This window comes from Cricetulus griseus, assembly GCF_003668045.3.
Source record: "Cricetulus griseus strain 17A/GY chromosome 1 unlocalized genomic scaffold, alternate assembly CriGri-PICRH-1.0 chr1_1, whole genome shotgun sequence".
Classification (NCBI taxonomy): Eukaryota; Metazoa; Chordata; class Mammalia; order Rodentia; family Cricetidae; genus Cricetulus; species Cricetulus griseus.
In genome coordinates this window covers 212813470-212831704 of record NW_023276807.1, presented here as the reverse complement: position 1 = coordinate 212831704, position 18235 = coordinate 212813470, and the positions used below count along the sequence as shown (strand labels likewise).

General features: G+C 48.1%; 1 protein-coding gene across 3 annotated transcripts in view; it reads left to right on the top strand.

Moving 5' to 3' along the window:
• Lats2 (large tumor suppressor kinase 2) overlaps positions 1-16566 on the top strand; it is a 57998-nt gene extending 41432 nt beyond the window's left edge. For all 3 annotated transcript variants that reach the window (XM_027390460.2, XM_027390461.2, XM_027390462.2), the window contains 6 exons: positions 4111-4243; positions 6018-7312; positions 8685-9267; positions 9701-9883; positions 11999-12105; positions 14396-16566. In XM_027390460.2, coding sequence (XP_027246261.1) covers positions 4111-4243; positions 6018-7312; positions 8685-9267; positions 9701-9883; positions 11999-12105; positions 14396-14878 — 2784 coding nt within the window. In that variant the 3' untranslated portion in view covers positions 14879-16566. The remainder of the gene's footprint in view (positions 1-4110; positions 4244-6017; positions 7313-8684; positions 9268-9700; positions 9884-11998; positions 12106-14395) is intronic.
• Positions 16567-18235: the final 1669 nt, after the last annotated feature.

The following is an 18235-nucleotide window of genomic DNA, read 5'->3' as shown; positions in this document are numbered from 1 at the left end:
TGGATGAAAATCACAAGTTCTGTGAGAGGCCCAGAAATAGGCAGATAGACTGATTCAAGCGCTGGAAGACCTAGCGGGGCCAGAGCACTCCATTTCTAGTTTCTCAGCCAAACCTCATTGTTGGAATGTTAAAGCATGGGATAGGGCTTTGCTAACGTTTGAAGAATGCTTCCTCACCAGGAAGGGGTGGGAGAGGATCTGCATAGGAAATTCTTTCCTTCATACATAATAAGTTGTCACTGAATTTAAATAACTTGCAGTCACAAGGGATGCTAGTAAAACCATTACACTGTATAGCAACCATAAACCCAGCTTCTGCCTGCCTGTGAGCTGGGTGAACCTGTAAGAACAGATTTGCTCCTCCAGCAGTCCCACAGACCTTACTGGTGTAGGGAAGCAAGCCACAGGGAGTCGGAGATCACTGGTGTTTCCAGCATGCTGGGGGCTTCCCAGCTGGCTGGTTCTTGTCTTGTGGGTAGCAGGGCTGACAAGGCAGGGCTTCCCAATGTGAGGTGTGCTTAGACAGAGAGGACAGTGAGTGACAAGGCAACTGCAGCAGGAAAGTTCTGAAACTGGGCACACCCCTCACACGAGACCAGTCTTGAGACTCCAACAGGGCATCAAGAGCCAGCTGAGCCTGGTGCCTAGGAATGGAGCTCTTGCACAGCAACCAGGGACCTGACCTGACTAGGCTGCAGGGTGAGGGAATGAAGAAACGACACAGAGAAACAGAAAAGGCTGGTATGGGGGCAGGAGTGGTGATGGGCTCCCAGATGGAGAAACTGTAGCATGTCTATTGTATACAGTTGAACAGAGGCAGAATTGTTGCATACAGCTGAACAAGAAGGCGGGGTTATACAGTACAGATAAACAAGGAGGTGGGGTTATACAGTACAGATAAACAAGGAGGCGGGGTTATACAGTACAGATAAACAAGGAGGCGGGGTTTATGGCGTACAGCTGGACCAAGGAAGCAGGTTTAGCTAATCTCAGTGGATCAGTCTTTGTAGGGAGCAGTCTTCAGGCAGTAACCATGGGGGTGGGTGGAGCTACGATGGACATTCTCTGCACACACTATTAACATCCACATATGGACCAAGAGGAAAGGTTTTGCTGTTTCCATGAGCCTAACCTGGGCTTGTAACCTTGGCAAAACTAGAGATGGGTATTAAGGCCTGGCGAAAGGAGCTCAACACATTGTTTTATGTAATTATTTTTAAAAGAATAAAATATGAAATATTAGAGGTATTTGATTCTTAAAACCAACAGAGGTCATCTTTATATTTTCTACCAGAGACACGTAAGTATAGCAACTGATGTTGAAATGGCCCTGGAGTACAAGGACAGCAATCAGCTCCCTCAATCCCTATAGAAACCCTAGGTAGTTTCATTTTCCAGATGAGGAAACAGGTGCTCAGAATAGGTAGAAAATTTGTGAAGGCTACATGGCTGCAAAGAGTGGTGTGTGTGTGTGTGTGTGTGTGTGTGTGTGTGTGTGTGTGTGTGTGTGTGTGTAAGTGTTCACGGTCACGTGTCCTGAGCTCAGTTTTTTTTTTTTTTTTTTTTTTTTTGGAGTGATCATAGACAGTTCTAGATCAGGGTTCAGAATACTGGCTCAGTGCTCTGAGAAAGCAAGGGGGACAGGCCAAGTTCCTCTGCAGAAACCCAGCTGCACTCAGTCCTCGGGAGAGCTCCCACCAGGCCCATCATAACTTCATGTGTACTGGCCTTGCTGTGCTCCTGGCAGACTTAGAAACAGATTCTGGGCTTCCTTTAGCTCTTAACACATAAGTATGGGGGTTGCTGGGGGTGGAGCTCAGTGGTGGAGCATTTCCTGCATATGTGAGGCCCGGGGTCCCATCCCCAGCACCACAAAATAAAACAAAAGCCCATGATCATTTGGAATATGTACAGGAGCACATTTGAGAGTTGGTGTGTAGAAACTATAGATTTACTAACCATGTGGTAAGGGACAGAAAATACAATTTTATAAATGAAACTATTTATAAATATTCTGGCTCATGAATGTCACTTGGGTTCACGATTTAAAACATGCTTGCCACTCCAAGTCTGCCTAAGGTTTCACTGGACTGACTCCTCCTGGCTAAGTCTCTAGGTCCAAAGCACAGGAAGCCCACGGACCTTGAAGTCGTGGGAGCTTAGCTTCAGATACAGGTGACAAGTGCTTTTCTCCCACTGTCATTGTCTGGCTGTTGGCAGGTCCTGAAAGTAAGGAGCTTAGGCAGATAACTAACCCTGGAAGAGACAGTCAGTTCACACAAAGCAGCTGAACTCTCAGTGCCAAACGTCTGTGGTTAGAGGTAGCTCCTCTTGGCACATTTTTAGTGGGAACCAAAGAGATGCGGTTTTATAGCAGCCTTCCCTTGAGCCCTTGACAGTTGTATAGACATGACCTCATCACATAGCTTAGCCATGAAATAGGGAAGGTGAGGTGTCATCACCCCGCTCCAGGTGAGGTGGAAAGTGCTTCATGTCTGAGCTCTGCTGCCTTCTCCCCTGGCAGTTTCAGATAGTGAGCATTGGCTTTTCTGTCAAGCAAAGTGCTGCCTGCTAGAATCCCCACTCCATTTCCCATCTTTCATCGTGGGCTCTTACTTTTGCCCCTCCTCTCTGTGTAGCAGCACCCCAGACCCACGTCTAGGCTCATGCCTGCTTCCTTTGGCCTTGCAGTGTTGTTGAATTCCAGATCTGGCCAATGACTTTACAGTGAGCACCCACCCACCCCCTTTTTTTTTGTCCTACCATTCACACAGCCAGGAACGGAGAACATGATTTAATGTTGGATGATCCCATGGTTAATATTAGGTACTGTGTGGAGTGGGTGGCTGTGTGATGTGGAGATTTCGACCCTGCCAGATTTCCCACAGTTCCCACTCCCCCCACCACTACAGGTTTCTCTGTGTAACCCTGTCCTGGAACTCACATTGTAGAGCAGGCTGGCCTCGAACTTCCTGACATGCCACTATACCCAGCTCATTTCTCCCAGTGTTAAGGAAGCAGACTGGAATAAATGATGAGGTGCTGTCAGGCTTGGCCAGGAACATGGAGGACAGTGCACTCTTCACAGTCCAGCTACGCAGCTGGACTGCTCCTACTGAACACCTGGTATACCCTGCTACCATGCTAGCTAGGGTCTACCCAATCCTGCCCCCTCTTCAGTGCCTTCCCACATTTCCCTTTACAGTGCTTGGTGCCCTCCCACAGCCCCCAAGGCCTCTGTTGCTTCCTTTGCCTGATGAGCTGTCTTCCCTGGCCCTGTCCCCCTCTGCTTCTCTCATCTCTACCCCAGAGTGCCTGAAGTCTGCACCCCACAGTTGCCCCCGGCTTCATCTTCAGACTGCATATGTGACTCTTTGAAAGTTCCCTTGGTTTTGCAAATAAGCAAAACCTGGGATGGCCCAATCCTAGATGGGGGTTCCCCCTCACATCACATGCTCCTGGGTGTTGCTACCACCATCCTGGCTTGCCCCACCCACAGCTTCTTTCCTGTCTAGCCCATCATCCCTGAGGAACTTTATCCACTTGGACTCTCCACCTTCTCCAAATGCGTGTGTCCTTGAAAGGGCCATTATCCTATGCCATGTCTTACCTTAGGGTAGAAGGGAGCCATCTCTTCAATTCACAGCTACTTCTCCTGCCCTCTCTTGCTGTGTGTTCATTCTACAAACACTTTTAAGGTACATGTTCTGTGTGGATAGAGCTCTAGGGGCTTCCTTAACTATAAATGGCAGAGGACATTGCTAATAGGGAGCACTCAGTGAGCATCTCAAAAAAAATGGCTTCAGCAGTTTCTCCCTATTCCCACCCAGTGCATTTCCACTGATTCCAGAGTTAACATAATGATGAGCTGGAATCAAGGCCGGTTTCCTGAAGCCACAGTGCTTCATTCTGGACTCCCCATCAGAGACCCTGCACATTCTTGACACAAGCTGTTACGGTGCATGGTATGGTTGCAACTGCTTATGTGTGCTCCAGGTCATCTGTAGCACCTGGCAGGGCCCCAGCTGCCACAAAGAGTTGTAACCAGTGGCTTTGTTATAAAGGTGGTGGTGGTGGTGACATTGATGATATCCCTTGCTTTCTTCCTAGGAGATGGCCAGCAGAGCTCTCAAGCAGACAGGCAGTAGGAGCATTGAAGCAGCCTTGGAGTACATCAGTAAGATGGGCTACCTGGACCCCAGGAATGAGCAGATTGTGCGAGTCATCAAGCAGACCTCCCCAGGTGAAGATGGCTGTGTAGTAGGAAATTATTGTGGCCCTACACACGGAGTCAGACCTACCCCTGAAAGTTGATCATGGGATGATGGGGTGAACCACAAGTAGTCAGTTCTGGAATTTAACCTAGCTGCTCACTAACCAACTGGCCCATGTGTTACTCTCTGGAGGGTTTGTGTCTGTTGAATTTTTCCATCTTTGGGCGGCAGGGGTATTGAAGGGGGAGAAGAGTTCAACTTTTTAAAAACCTTTTATTGGGCCTAGGGAGGATCTTTTAAAAGAGGGTCTTATCAATTCCAAAAAACACACTTTCTCACATTGAGAGCTGCAGCTCTCAAGGCCTGCAGCTGTGAGCAGTGTTCCAACTCTGGAAGGGACAGGATGCCCACTCTGCTTCCCTGGCTGTGGGGGTGGGTGTTCCTCTCCAGAGATAAGAGAGATCCTTGTCAGCTCTGGAAGGAAGGGACGGGGGGGGGGGGGTGTGCCCACTCTGTTTCCCTGGCTGTTGGGCTGTTCCTCTCAAGATGGAGTAGATGGCCTGTGGTTCCTGGGGTATGATAAAGGATGTCTGTAATCCCCTGCTCAGTGGCAGACTGGGATAAAGCCTTCCCTTGGTGAAAGACGATATCTCAAGGGCTTTTGAAGTGTTTGTGTTGTTAGGGGATATACAGTTCTGGTTTCCTGAGAAAAGAAATTTCCCTCAGCAGCTGACTGGCCATTGTCTTTGGGTCCTTGGCATTGTGGAGTCTGTCCTGGAGAGTAGTGCTGCAGGGAATCAGGCCCAGCTCTTGCAGCTGCCTTCCTGCTTGGTTTTGGTGTGTTGTGCTAGTAGCCTGTACTCTATCCAGGCGACACAAAGCCACCCATCAGCTGTAACTCCTCTTGAGTGCCAAGGCTGCTGGGTTATTTCTATCAGGTGTGTTAGGGGATGGCATGGGGCTTGTCCCTCGGGGGGATAAGACACAGCCTTTGGACATCAGGGTCAGACAGAACAGAGGAGTCCAAGGAGGGAAATTAAAGGGCGCTTTGTCCTTACCAGGCATCCACCTTAAATGAGGAAAGAGTTTCAGAATGGAGAAGCCAGGAATAAGGAAACAGCAGCAGCTATCCACGTGTCTGGGTGTTTGCAGAGGGAGGGACTCTTTGTGGGTTGTTTTAAAGAAGTTTTATTTTTAATGGTGTGTGCGCAAAAGTGCACTTGATTTCAGTGTCTTGCGGGGACAGAATCCCCAAGAGCTGGAGTTACAGGTAGTTGGGAGCCAATCTCGGGTCTTCTGCACTCTTAATAAATCATTTCTCCATTTCATGGTTTTGTTCTTCATTAATGTTGGGTATATACAGAAACCCAGCAAATCTTTAATTTGGAAAATAGGTAAAAGGAAAATGAATATTTGGACGGTGGGTACAATTCTGCCCTTTGTTAGGGAAAAGTAGACTTTTGAAACCATGACAGTAAGTAAACTTGGCTCCTGCAAATAATTGCATGTCATGGAGAAAACAAAGTTGGCTGTTTAGATAGTCCCTGCATGGCTGGAGACCAGCCTTGGGTACTGTGTCCTTCCCATTGCTCTTTGGCCGTCAGCCCCATCCATGTCCCCCTACCTTGCATGCCACATTAGAGAGACCAGTTCTGCTGGGGCAGGACTCACCCTGTCAGGACTCTAACTAGAGGACCTTATACATTTGCCCAGCCCCAAAGATAAGTGTGGTGTGAGGACTGCCGGGCTAGCAGTCCACGGGTCCCATGTGCTCTTAGGCTGACTTCTCACTCTCCTCTGCAGGAAAGGGCCTGGTGCCCACCCCAGTGACACGGAGGCCCAGTTTCGAGGGCGCAGGGGATGCATTCCCATCTTACCATCAGCTGGGTGGTGCAAACTATGAGGGCCCTGCTTCACTGGAGGAGATGCCACGGCAATATTTAGACTTCCTCTTCCCTGGGGTCAGCACCCACAACACCCCTGGTCACCAGCACCCTCCCAAAGGCTACAGCGCAGCTGTGGAGACAGGTGCGCACTTCCCTGGTGCGCACTATGGTCGTGCTCACCTTCTACCCGAGCAACCAGGATATGGAGTACAGCGCAGCCCGTCCTTCCAGAGCAAGACACCACCAGATGCCTACTCCGGCCTGGCCAAAGCCCAGGGCGCCCCTCCAGCCAGCCTCGCCTTCCCTGCCCATGCTGGGCTGTACACCACTTCGCACCACAAGCCAGCCACTGTGGCTCCCAGTGCCCACCCGCTGCATGTGTTGGGTGCCCGGGGCCCCACGTTCACTGGCGACGGCCCCACGCAGGCCGTGCTGGCACCATCCAGGAACAGCCTCAATGCCGACCTATATGAGCTGGGCTCCCCAGGTCCCTGGTCTGCAGCCCCACTGGTGCGTCGCGACTCATTGCAGAAGCAGGGTCTAGAGGCCACCCGGCAGCACGTGGCCTTTCGGGCTGGGCCCAGCAGGACCAACTCCTTCAGTAGTCCACAGCCAGAGCCCTCGCTGCCTGCCCCCAACACCGTCACTGCAGTGACAGCTGCCCATATCCTGCACCCTGTGAAGAGCGTGCGTGTGCTGCGGCCTGAGCCCCAAACAGCCGTGGGGCCCTCACACCCTGCCTGGGTGCCTGCACCTACAGCACCAGCTACCGAGAGCCTGGAGAACAAGGAGGGCAGCACAGGCCAGCACCCGCTGGATGTGGACTATGGTGGCTCTGAGCGCAGGTGCCCACCGCCTCCTTATCCGAAGCACCTGCTGCTGCCCAGCAAGACCGAACAATACAACCTAGACCTAGACAGCTTGTGTACTGGTGTGGAGCAGAGTCTGCGTGGGGGCACCGAGCAGGACAGGAGTGACAAGAGCCATAAGGGTGCCAAGGGAGACAAAACTAGCAGGGACAAAAAGCAGATCCAGACCTCGCCGGTGCCGGTCCGAAAGAATAGCAGGGATGAAGAGAAGAGAGAGTCACGCATCAAGAGCTACTCCCCGTATGCCTTCAAGTTCTTCATGGAGCAACACGTGGAGAACGTCATCAAAACCTACCAGCAGAAGGTCAGCCGCAGGCTGCAGTTGGAGCAGGAAATGGCCAAAGTAATTTCTCACCTCCTTCTTACTCTGTTCCCAGATCCCTTGTCCACTGTCATGGCTATGCACCGTCATCACATACCCATCTCAGGCGTGGGCACGAGCCAGACACTTGGAGAAGCCACAGTGTGTGGCCTCCCTTCTGCTTCCCTCCTGAGGACCCTGGCTAACAAGTAAATCAGCAAACTGATTAGTGTGCTGTGTCCTTACTTTTGAAGAAAGCACATCAAGTTACCTGTTATTAACATTTTCAAAGAATGTTAGTCTTCTAAGTCAGATATTTTAAGAGAACAGTATAATATCGCTGGTCCATTGATCCAAATTAATGAATAGTGCTTTTGGTTTGCTTCTTTGAGACCGTATGTTCATCTGTAGCCCCCTTTGAATGGGGTCTCCCAGTCCTGCCTCAGCTTCAGGATGCCGGGGTTATAAGTATGTTGTGCAGTGCCTAGCCCAGGAGGTAGGTAGGTAGGTGTGTGTGTGTGTGTGTGTGTGTGTGTGTGTGTGTGTGTGTTTTGTTTTAGATTTATTTTCTTTTCATGTGTATGAGTGTTATATTTGCACATATATCTTTATACCATGCTTGTGCCTATGAAGGCCAGAAGAGGGCTTTGAGTCCCCTGGAACTAGAGTTACAGACAGTGGTGAACCACCATGTGGGGGCTGGGGACTGAATTGGGGTCCTCTGGAAGAGCAGCCAGTGCTTCTAACCACAGAGCCATCTCTCCAGCCCCAGTAAATAATGTTTTTTTTTTTTTTTTTCTAAAAAAAAAGGCAAATTAAGAAGGGATTGACATGTGAAACAAGCTTGTTCCTAATTTGAACTAATAAAAAAAATTAAAAAAAATAATGTTTTAAACATTCTGCAGTTGATTATGTAAAGTACTAGAAAAAGTAACTTTTATCACATTATTTTAAATTTAAATGTGATAGTAAATTTACATTGCACAAACCAGTCATTTCAAATCTCAAAACTTAAGTTTGTGTTCTCATTGCCTGTTAGTCCAGGTTCATTGCTTGTTTTCTGTTTTCCCATTTTCTTTGAACTACTGAAATACTAGAGAATGAATTCCAGGAATGTTTTCCACAGATTTTTTTTTTCTAGTAGTAGTAGTGGTTTTTCCTGGTTTTTAGAACCTAAAATCACACTAGAAAGGATTTTCTTCGGATTCCTTATTTGCATATATGTGGACGGATGTCGCCTGCAGAGATAGATACCCACATTGATGCCTACAGATGAAGGCTGGCTGGTCTCTCGACTGTAGTCTGGTAGACCTAGTCTTCCTGAAGGGTCCTCGCTGTTCCGAGGCACCCCTGCCCCCCCTCTCGGGTGCCGTGGGGTCCTTATAACATGACTTTCTGATTCTCCTGTGTGCAGGCTGGACTCTGCGAGGCTGAGCAGGAGCAGATGAGGAAGATCCTCTACCAGAAGGAGTCCAACTACAACAGACTGAAGAGGGCCAAGATGGACAAGTCCATGTTTGTGAAAATCAAAACTCTGGGCATTGGTGCCTTTGGAGAAGTGTGCCTGGCCTGTAAGGTGGATACTCATGCCTTGTATGCCATGAAGACTCTGAGGAAGAAAGATGTCCTGAACCGGAACCAGGTGGCCCATGTCAAGGCTGAGAGGGACATCCTGGCTGAGGCGGACAACGAGTGGGTGGTGAAGCTCTACTACTCCTTCCAGGACAAGGACAGCCTGTACTTTGTGATGGACTACATCCCCGGCGGGGATATGATGAGCCTGCTGATCCGAATGGAAGTCTTCCCTGAGCACCTGGCCCGATTCTACATTGCAGAGTTGACTCTGGCCATTGAGAGTGTCCACAAGATGGGCTTCATCCACAGGGACATCAAGCCCGACAACATCCTGATCGACCTGGATGGTCACATTAAGCTGACAGATTTTGGCCTCTGCACCGGATTTAGGTGGACTCACAATTCCAAGTACTACCAGAAAGGTACTTCTTCGGGCCTACTGTGTACACCTCTCACTGCTTCAGGCCTACTGTGTGCACTTCCCACACCCACACTGGGGACAGTCCCACCAGGCAGCTGCATAGCCCTACTCTTTTCAAAATGGTCTGTCAGTGTGTTACTATGATTTGGTGTGGTATACTTCCCTTCCTAAGGAGTGGTATGTGTGAGGGGACTTTCTTCAAGAACTTCCACACTGCCCTATTAAAAGAAACCTTGAAAAATAAACCTCAAGGCTCCTGGAGTAGTAGTTTAGTAGAAGAGATCTGACTGGCATGCAGAAGGCCCTGGGTTTGTCAGTGGGAGAGAGTTTTTGCTGACATGAGTTGACCAGAATTATTTGTTTTAAGCTGTGGATTTGCTGCAGTTTTAAGTATCAAAATTGATGTTCCTTTCTGCTCTTTTCCCCCGGTAAAGGGAACCATATCAGACAGGACAGCATGGAGCCTGGTGACCTCTGGGATGACGTTTCCAATTGTCGTTGTGGAGACAGGTTAAAGACCCTGGAGCAGAGAGCCCAGAAGCAGCACCAGCGGTGTCTGGCTCATTCTCTGGTTGGGACACCAAATTATATCGCGCCTGAGGTGCTTCTCCGCAAAGGTATGCCAGCCTGCTCCCTCCTCAGCTCACTGCCTAGTCTTGTAAGAGCTTCAGGAACAGGTGTCCAGGACTCTTAAGTATTCCTATTATATTTTTGTGCCTAGAGACACCTGAGAGCTTGTTGGGTTTCCCTAACAACAAGGCTCTGTCATCTTACCTCTGATCTGGAGGTACCTTTGCTTTCACCATTGATTAAGTCAAAATTCCTCACCCTCTAGCAGAGGAGTGTGGGTTGTAGGGCTTTCTATCTCAGATCCAAGGGAATGACTCTCCAACTAACTGGCTTTTTCAGAGTCATTTAGGGGCTGGAGAAATGGCTCACTAGTTAAGAGCATTGGTTGCTCTTCCAGAAGACACAGGTTCAATTCCAAGAACCTACACGGTTGCTCACAACTAACAATGGTTCCAGGGGGATACAGTGCCCTCTTCTGGCCTCCATAGGCACTGCACACACATGGTACATGCACAGACATACAGGTGAAACACATAAAAATAAATTAATTAACTTAACAAATACAGTCAGGTGATGAAACTGTTTGGGATTGTAGGGTCACTGCCCTCCGTAGTCCATCATATCCAAGCTCTAGCTTACATCTCCCTTGTCCAGACTGGGTTGCTCCACGTCTGGCACACAAATTAATTCTCCCTGTTGGGCCCAAAACTCCTAGGAAGTAATATGTGCAAACTAATGGATATCAGATTACTAGTTGTTGGCGAAGTTTGTTTCTGGATAGATAATCTGGATATAGTGTCTGCTTCAGAACTAAAGGAACCCCAAATGTCTTTTGTGGTCCATCGTGACAGTGGGCTGTCATATTGACCTTGTAGCTAATCCAGACACTTCTTTCTGTTCACATTGTACCTTTAGACCTAGTCCAACACGGTTCAGGATGAGGTTTTCTGTCACTGTGGTGGTCTGGTGTAGGCTGTTGATCCACTCAGCCCTGTGCACAAAGGTGTCTCCTGAGAGCTTGCAAATGCTGATTCTGGTGCCCAGGAGAGGTCCCCCAGTAGAGGTCCCACACTCCAGCCATGAGTACTGTTCTGCAGGAACCAAGGGCAAAGGTTATTCTTCAGCCAGCAATTCCAGGAGCTGCTAATGAAGGTAGAGTCCAGAGCTTCCCCTGGCTGCTCCTGTTCCAGAGCCTACTAGCAAGCATTGCTTGACTGAGATGTGGGGCCCTGAAGGAATAGTGAGAGACCCATCAGAGAGAAAGGAGCCTGTTCACGGCCTCCTTGTAAGCAGCCCGACCACCTTAGGTGGGAGCTTAGTTTTGCTGTTGAGAAGGGTCTCTACGTAGACTCCATGTTCTTGAACATCATCCTAAACAAATTTAGAGACTTCCCTAGGAAGCTGTCCTGCTTTCTACACATGCCCCATACCCAGTGGGTACAGCACTGCCAAGCCTGAGTTCAATCCCTGAGCCCCACATAATAGAAGGAGGGAATAGACTCCTACAAGGTATCCTCTGATCTCTATAAACATATGCCATAGCGCACTTGTGCGCACACACACAGACAAAGTTACAAAAATTTTAAATTACTGTCTTATCTTCTTACCATAAAAGCATTCTGTGTTTATGGAGACCAGTGATTAAAAATAAGAAAATCCAGGCTGGAGAGATGGCTCAGAGGTTAAGAGTACCGGCTGCTCTTCCAGAGGTCCTGAGTTCAATTCCCAGCAAACACATGGTGGCTCACAACCATCCGTTATGAGATCTGGTGCCCTCTTCTGGTGTGCAGATATACATGGAAGCAGAATGTTGTATACATAATAAATAAATAAAAATCTTTTAAAAAAAATCCAAGTGTCTGTGGCCATGTGATATCTATCTGCACCTTTGTGTGAGCCCATTGTAGCTGCCAGTCTAAGCCCCCTGCCTGAGGGGGGCTCTCCTTTTAGTAGCACGGTACTATCTCTGAGCCTGCCCACTCCATCATAGTCTGTCTAGGGGAGTAGTACCCTAAGGGGAGCCTATGCTGTGGGACTGAGGGAATGCTGTTTCAGGGTGCACACAGCTCTGGGACTGGTGGAGTGTTGATGCCATAGTTCATCTAGGTGCTGAGGCCCTGAGGGGAGCCTGACTGTGGGACTGAGAGAATGCTGTCTTTCAGGGTACACACAGCTCTGTGACTGGTGGAGTGTCGGCGTGATTCTTTTTGAGATGCTGGTTGGGCAGCCACCTTTCTTGGCACCTACCCCCACGGAAACCCAGCTGAAGGTAAGCACATAGTGTTCCCCTGTGTGATGCAGAACACTGTGCTTTTCCACAGTCCTTGGCCAGTTTTGGACCTCTTATTCTGAATACATTAGAAATGGCTGTCATTTGTTACGGGGTTTTCCAAAAAAAGATTCTTTTACTTTTACTATACTTTTGAATTTTTTGATATTAAAACAACAAAGCTAGACCTGAGTTTTAATGTATTTGTATAAACCATTGCTGTCTGTCTGTCTATCTGTCCATGTCTGTCTGTCTATCTGCCCTCTTGGTATTTCAAAGCAGGAACTATACACAGTTACGTGCAAGTGGCAGCTCTGGCAGCTCCTTGCCTGGCTTGCCCTGAAGAGAACCAACAGCCCTGTGGCTAGAGAAGCCAGTGTGCTTATTTGGATGCTATGCCACGGTGGCTGTAATTATCAGCTTGGTGGCCAAGGCTAGTTGTATGTATTCCCAATACTCACTGAAAATAAATGAATAAATTACTAAGTTAATCATTTAGTAATTCATTTTAGATTCACAGCCACTTTCTGAATGTGTTAATCCTTAGTTCAGAGTTAAGTGAAAATCTGAACTCTCTAGTGGATTTACAGAATCACAATTCTAGGGAGTTGTTTTTATGTCCCGATCAGTCCATGGTGGAAACTGGATCAGCCAGATGATAGTGGCACACACCTTTGATCCAGCCAAGGGAGGCAGAGGCAGGAGGATCTCTGAGTTCAAGGCCAGCCTGGTCTATAGAGGGAGTTCCAGGATAGCCAAGGCTACACATCAAAACCCAAGGGGGGGGGCGGGAAGATGGGGTCGAGCAGGGAGAAGGGGGGGAAGGGAAGAAACTTTGATTTGAAACTCATTTTGACTCTGAACCACACGTTCGGTTTTGGTCGTGACATTTTCTGCTCCCTAATTGAACTGCTGAACCACTCACTCATTTGTCTACATGATACAAAGCCAGATAGATACTTGTTTTTCTGTGGCAAAATAGGTATGACATGAAATTTACATTCAACTATTTTGAAGTGTGTGATTTGTTAGCCTTAAGTGTATTCACACAGGGCTGTGTAAACCATTTCTGGATATATTCATCTCACATACAAACTTGGTACCCATTAAATAACTACTCCCATAGATGTGGAATTCTGCACTTATGCATTTTAACTGCCGTCTTTCACTTAGCATATCATACTTAAGGTTCACCCCTGCTTGTATGTAGATTTTCTTCTTTTAAGACTGAACTACAGCCCTTTATGTATGTGCCCTGTGTTTTGATTATCCGTTCACAGTTGACAGGTGTTCCGCGTCTCCTGCCTCCCGGCTACTGTGACTAGTACTTCTGTGCTCACAGGTGTTTCAGACCCTCCTCACGGTCATTCTGGATTTACACCCAGTGCAACCTCCTTTTTGGAATAACAACCATCCTCATGGGTAGATGTGGGGTTTTTGTTCATGTTTCCCTGGTCATTAGTGATATTAAGCATGTGTTCCTGTGCTCATTCACCATTCATGTATTTTTATGGAAATGACCAATAAATAGTTTTTAACCCTATTTTAAAATTCAGATTATTTGGTGGTGGGATTATTTCTCTATGCATTCTAGATATTAAGTCCTTTACACATTTGCTTTGCAGACATAGTCTATTTTATGGGTAGCCTCTTCATTCTTAGTAAGTTTAGTTAGTGAGGTCCCAGTCGTGTATCCCTGACTGGCCTGGAACTCAACACAGAGACCTTTGGCCTTGAGCCTGCAGCTGGCCTACCCTGCTACTGAAGTGCTGAGATTCCTAGGTGTGTGCATTGCACATGGCACAAAAGTCTGTGATTTTCATGAAATCCAACATACTTTTTGTTTCCTGCTGGGATCTTGGTATCATATTCAAGAAGACCTGGGTCACATTTCATAGTTTTAGTCCCTCTGAAACAATCACTGTAGATCAAGCCTTCCTAACAGCTCTCAGTTACCCTGCTGCCTAGTGCCACTCTGGGCCTAAGCCTGAACAATGCAGACAACGTTAGGTTTCTCTCCACAGTACACGTGGCTTCATGACAGATACACTTAATGACCACCCAGATGAGGCCAAGGCCAGTTGGACTCAGTTACCTCAAAGAAAAGAAATCCCAGCAACCAGCCGCCAGCCTTAGTAAATATCCAGTGAGCACTGTGGTGGCCCAACAGGACCCATTGCCATAGCTGAAGATTTTTGCAAGAGCTGTCCCCTTAGCTGTCTGAAGCTGCAGCTGTGCAGGCTCAAGACCTGGGTTGAGGAAGCTCTAACCCCTTCTCTGTTCCCCACAGGTAATCAACTGGGAGAACACGCTGCACATCCCAGCGCAGGTGAAGCTGAGCGCCGAGGCACGAGACCTCATCACCAGGCTGTGCTGTGCGGCTGACAGCCGCCTGGGAAGGAATGGGGCAGACGACCTCAAGGCGCACCCATTCTTCAGCGCCATCGACTTCTCCCGTGACATACGGAAGCAGCCTGCGCCCTATGTCCCCACCATCAGCCATCCCATGGACACCTCCAATTTTGACCCGGTAGATGAAGAAAGTCCCTGGCACGAGGCCAGCGGGGAGAGCGCCAAGGCCTGGGACACTCTGGCATCCCCCAACAGCAAGCACCCTGAGCACGCCTTCTACGAGTTCACCTTCCGCAGGTTCTTCGACGACAACGGCTACCCTTTCCGATGCCCAAAGCCGTCAGAGCCAGCCGAGAGTGCAGACCCGGGCGATGCAGAGCTAGAGGATGCGGCTGAGAGCTGCCAGCCAGTGTATGTGTAAGCAGCCTGTGGCCTCAGTTGATCACATCTTGTGAGACTCTGGTCTTGTCAAGAAAATCCCAAACAAGATTTTTTGAAAGACAAACTCAAGTTGAGGAATCCTTCATTTCTAGTTTTGGTTAATGGGCAACAGGGAGAGTCACCGTGACTTCGAATTGGTCCTTTGAGGACCTTCACTGCATTAAAACAATATTTTTTAAAATTTAGTACAATATGGAAAGAGCACTTATTTTATGGATACCCATTTTTTCTTACTAAATTATAAGGATTAACTTTGACAAATCATGCTGCTGTTACTTCCATTTGTGTTTTTTTTATCTGATAGCACTTGTCCACATTTAGAGAAAGGTAGGAGCTGACTAATGCGTGATAACGTGCAATAAAGGAGAGAACAAGACGGCGCTCGCTCTGCTCCAAGTCACCAGGACCGTTTATCTACACAGTGGCTTTGTTTTATAGTTTCCCACATTTCAAAAACTGTGATGTAATGTTTAAGAGCTGCTTTCGTGCTTTTTCCCCCTCCGCATATTATAGTATACTAGAAAGAGTGAGCAGAGATGATGGGTGATTCCAGTGTCTGGTGTGTGGAAGGCACTGCATGAGCAGTTTTCTGTTATAAAATTACCGTATCTTGCCATTCACAGCAGGTCCTGTGAATCTGTTTTTAAATGAGGTATTCTAGAGAGTGTGCTGATAATGTATTGTGTGGGTGATGATTATAGCCCTTATTGTTAAAGAAATGCATATGTGTAACTGAAGTGTGGTTTGTTGGTTTTTTTTTTTTTTAACGTGTGTGTCTTGGATATGACTGGGTTCTTTGGGAGGCAAATGTAAACGTTTGTCATATATAAAACACATCAAAAGGGATTAATTCAGCTATGCCAAAACATTGGACATAATCATGGCACTCTGTCCATTTCTCTAGTCCAGTATGCTGTCCAGTCTTGGTATGTGGAAAGTTGAAGCGGGGACCCTACTACTTAAGTTTTCACTAACAGGTTCCCACACTAGAAGGCGAGGTCGGCCTGTTTCCTCGGCGAGCCAAGGTGTCACCATGGGACTCAGTCCTCCTGTGTCCTTTCACATGCTGAGGTGTCCCATCTTACTATGGCTTAACCAACATGCTTTTTCTAACTTTGTAAAAAGAAAAAAAAAGATTCTTCAAAGTGACATTGAAGTACAAAAGCAAGCCATACAATTTTTCTTAGACATATAGGTGTATATATAACTATAGATAAACACACAAAATATTCCTTATTTCAAATTAGTATGGTTTCTATTTAAAGTGATTTATATTTGAATAATTCAATTTCTTTTGCTTTTGAAAGGATGGAATGCATCACATTTTCATTATACTATTCCACATATTTTCCTTGAGGTTCTTAGCATAATGTATCCGTTACTTAGTATGTATCTAGGCAGAAATACAAATTTATCTATGTCTGAGAAACATTCCTGTGTCCTGGTTTACATTTGTATGAATGGCATATTCTGAAGTCTGCTGTGCTTGTATTGGGACTTACAGTATTCTTGCTATTTTGTAGTAATGCCGTGTTATTTACAGCGCTCTGACATAGTTTCTTGTGGTAGGTTCTTTCTCAGGAACTCGATTTAACTATTATTTATTGATATATCATTGCCTTTGAAAGCTTCTACTGGCACAATTTATTATTAAAACTTTAAACCCAAGTATCTTTGGTGGTGTTTTGTTGGCGTCCGTCAGGTCTTACACAGTAAACATGCTGGAGATTCCCACATTTTCCTAACGATTTACCTGATGCCGGGTTTCTGACACCAGGGGGCAGACAGAGAGAGTCCAGATCAACCTAAGATTATGTGATATCTGTAAACAGTCGTCTGTAAAATGGGGATAAATATGCCAGTTCAGGGATTCTGAGTGGACAGAGATTCAAATAGAGATGATAGGCGATCACATCAAGTTTGAGCAGCTCCAACAACACCTGTGTCAATACAGCTGTGGGATCACTGTTAGGGTTTAAGTGTAGTACCCACACCATCCAGCTGCTGACACTGTTTGTGAGTGTGGTTCCCCTGGAGCTGCTGATGCTGTGAATGTGGTTCCCCTGGAGCTGCTGATGCTGTGAGTGTGGTTCCCCTGGTGCTGACAATGCTGAGTGTGGTTGCCATGCAGCTGCCGACACTGTCAGTGTGGTTACCCTGGAGCTGCTGGTGCTGTCAGTGTGGTTCCCCTGGAGCTGCTGATGCTGTGAGTATGGTTCCCCCGGAGCTTCTGATGCTGTGAGTGTGATTCCCATGGAGCCGCTGATGCTGTCAGTGTGATTCCACTGGAGCTGCTGGTGCTGTCAGTGTGGTTCCCCTGGAGCTGCTGGTGCTGTAGGTGTAGTTCCCGTGGAGCTTCTGGTGCGTGAGTTTGGTTCCCCTGGAGCTGCGGATGCTGTGAGTGTGGTTCCCCTGGAGCTGCTGACGCTGTCAGTGTGGTTCCCCTGGAGCTGCTGATGCTGTAAGTGTAGTTCCCCTGGAGCTGCAGATGCTGTGTGGTTCCCCTGGAGCTCCTGGTGCTGTGAGTGTGGTTCCCCTGGAGAGGCTAATATTGTCAGTTTCGTTCTCCTGGATCTGCTGATGCTGTCAGTGTGGATCCCCAAGAGCTGCTGATGCTGTCAGTGTGGTTCCCCTGAAGCTGCTGGTGCTGTCAGTGAGGTTCCCCTGGAGCTGCTGATGCTGGCAATGTGGTTCCTCTGGAGATGCCGATGCTGTGAGTGTGGTTCCCCTTGAGCTGCTGATGCTGTCTGCCAGGGTGGTTCCCCTAAAGCTGCTGATGCTGTCAGTGTGGTTCACCCGGAGCCTCTAATGCTGTGAGTGTGGTTACCCTGGAGCTGCTGATGCTGTCAGTGTGATTCCCTTGGAGCTGCTGGTGCTGTCAGTGTGGTTCCCCTGGAGCTGCTGATGCTGTGAGTGTGGTTCCCCTGGAGCCGCTGATGCTGTCAGTGTGATTCCGCTGGAGCTGCTGGTGCTGTCAGTGTGGTTCCCCTGGAGCTGCTGGTGCTGTAGGTGTTGTTCCCATGGAGCTCTGGTGTGTGAGTGTGGTTCCCCCGGAGCTGTGGATGCTGTGAGTGTGGTTCCCCTGGAACTGCTGACGCTGTCAGTGTGGTTCCCCTGGAGCTGCTGACGCTGTAAGTGTGGTTCCCCTGGAGCTGCGGATGCTGTGAGTGTGGTTCCCCTGGAGCTCCTGGTGCTGTGAGTGTGGTTCCCCTGGAGCTGCTGATATTGTCAGTTTGGTTCTCCTGGATCTGCTGATGCTGTCAGTGTGGATCCCCTGGAGCTGCTGACGCTGTCAGTGTGGTTACCCTGAAGCTGCTGGTGCTGTCAGTGAGGTTCC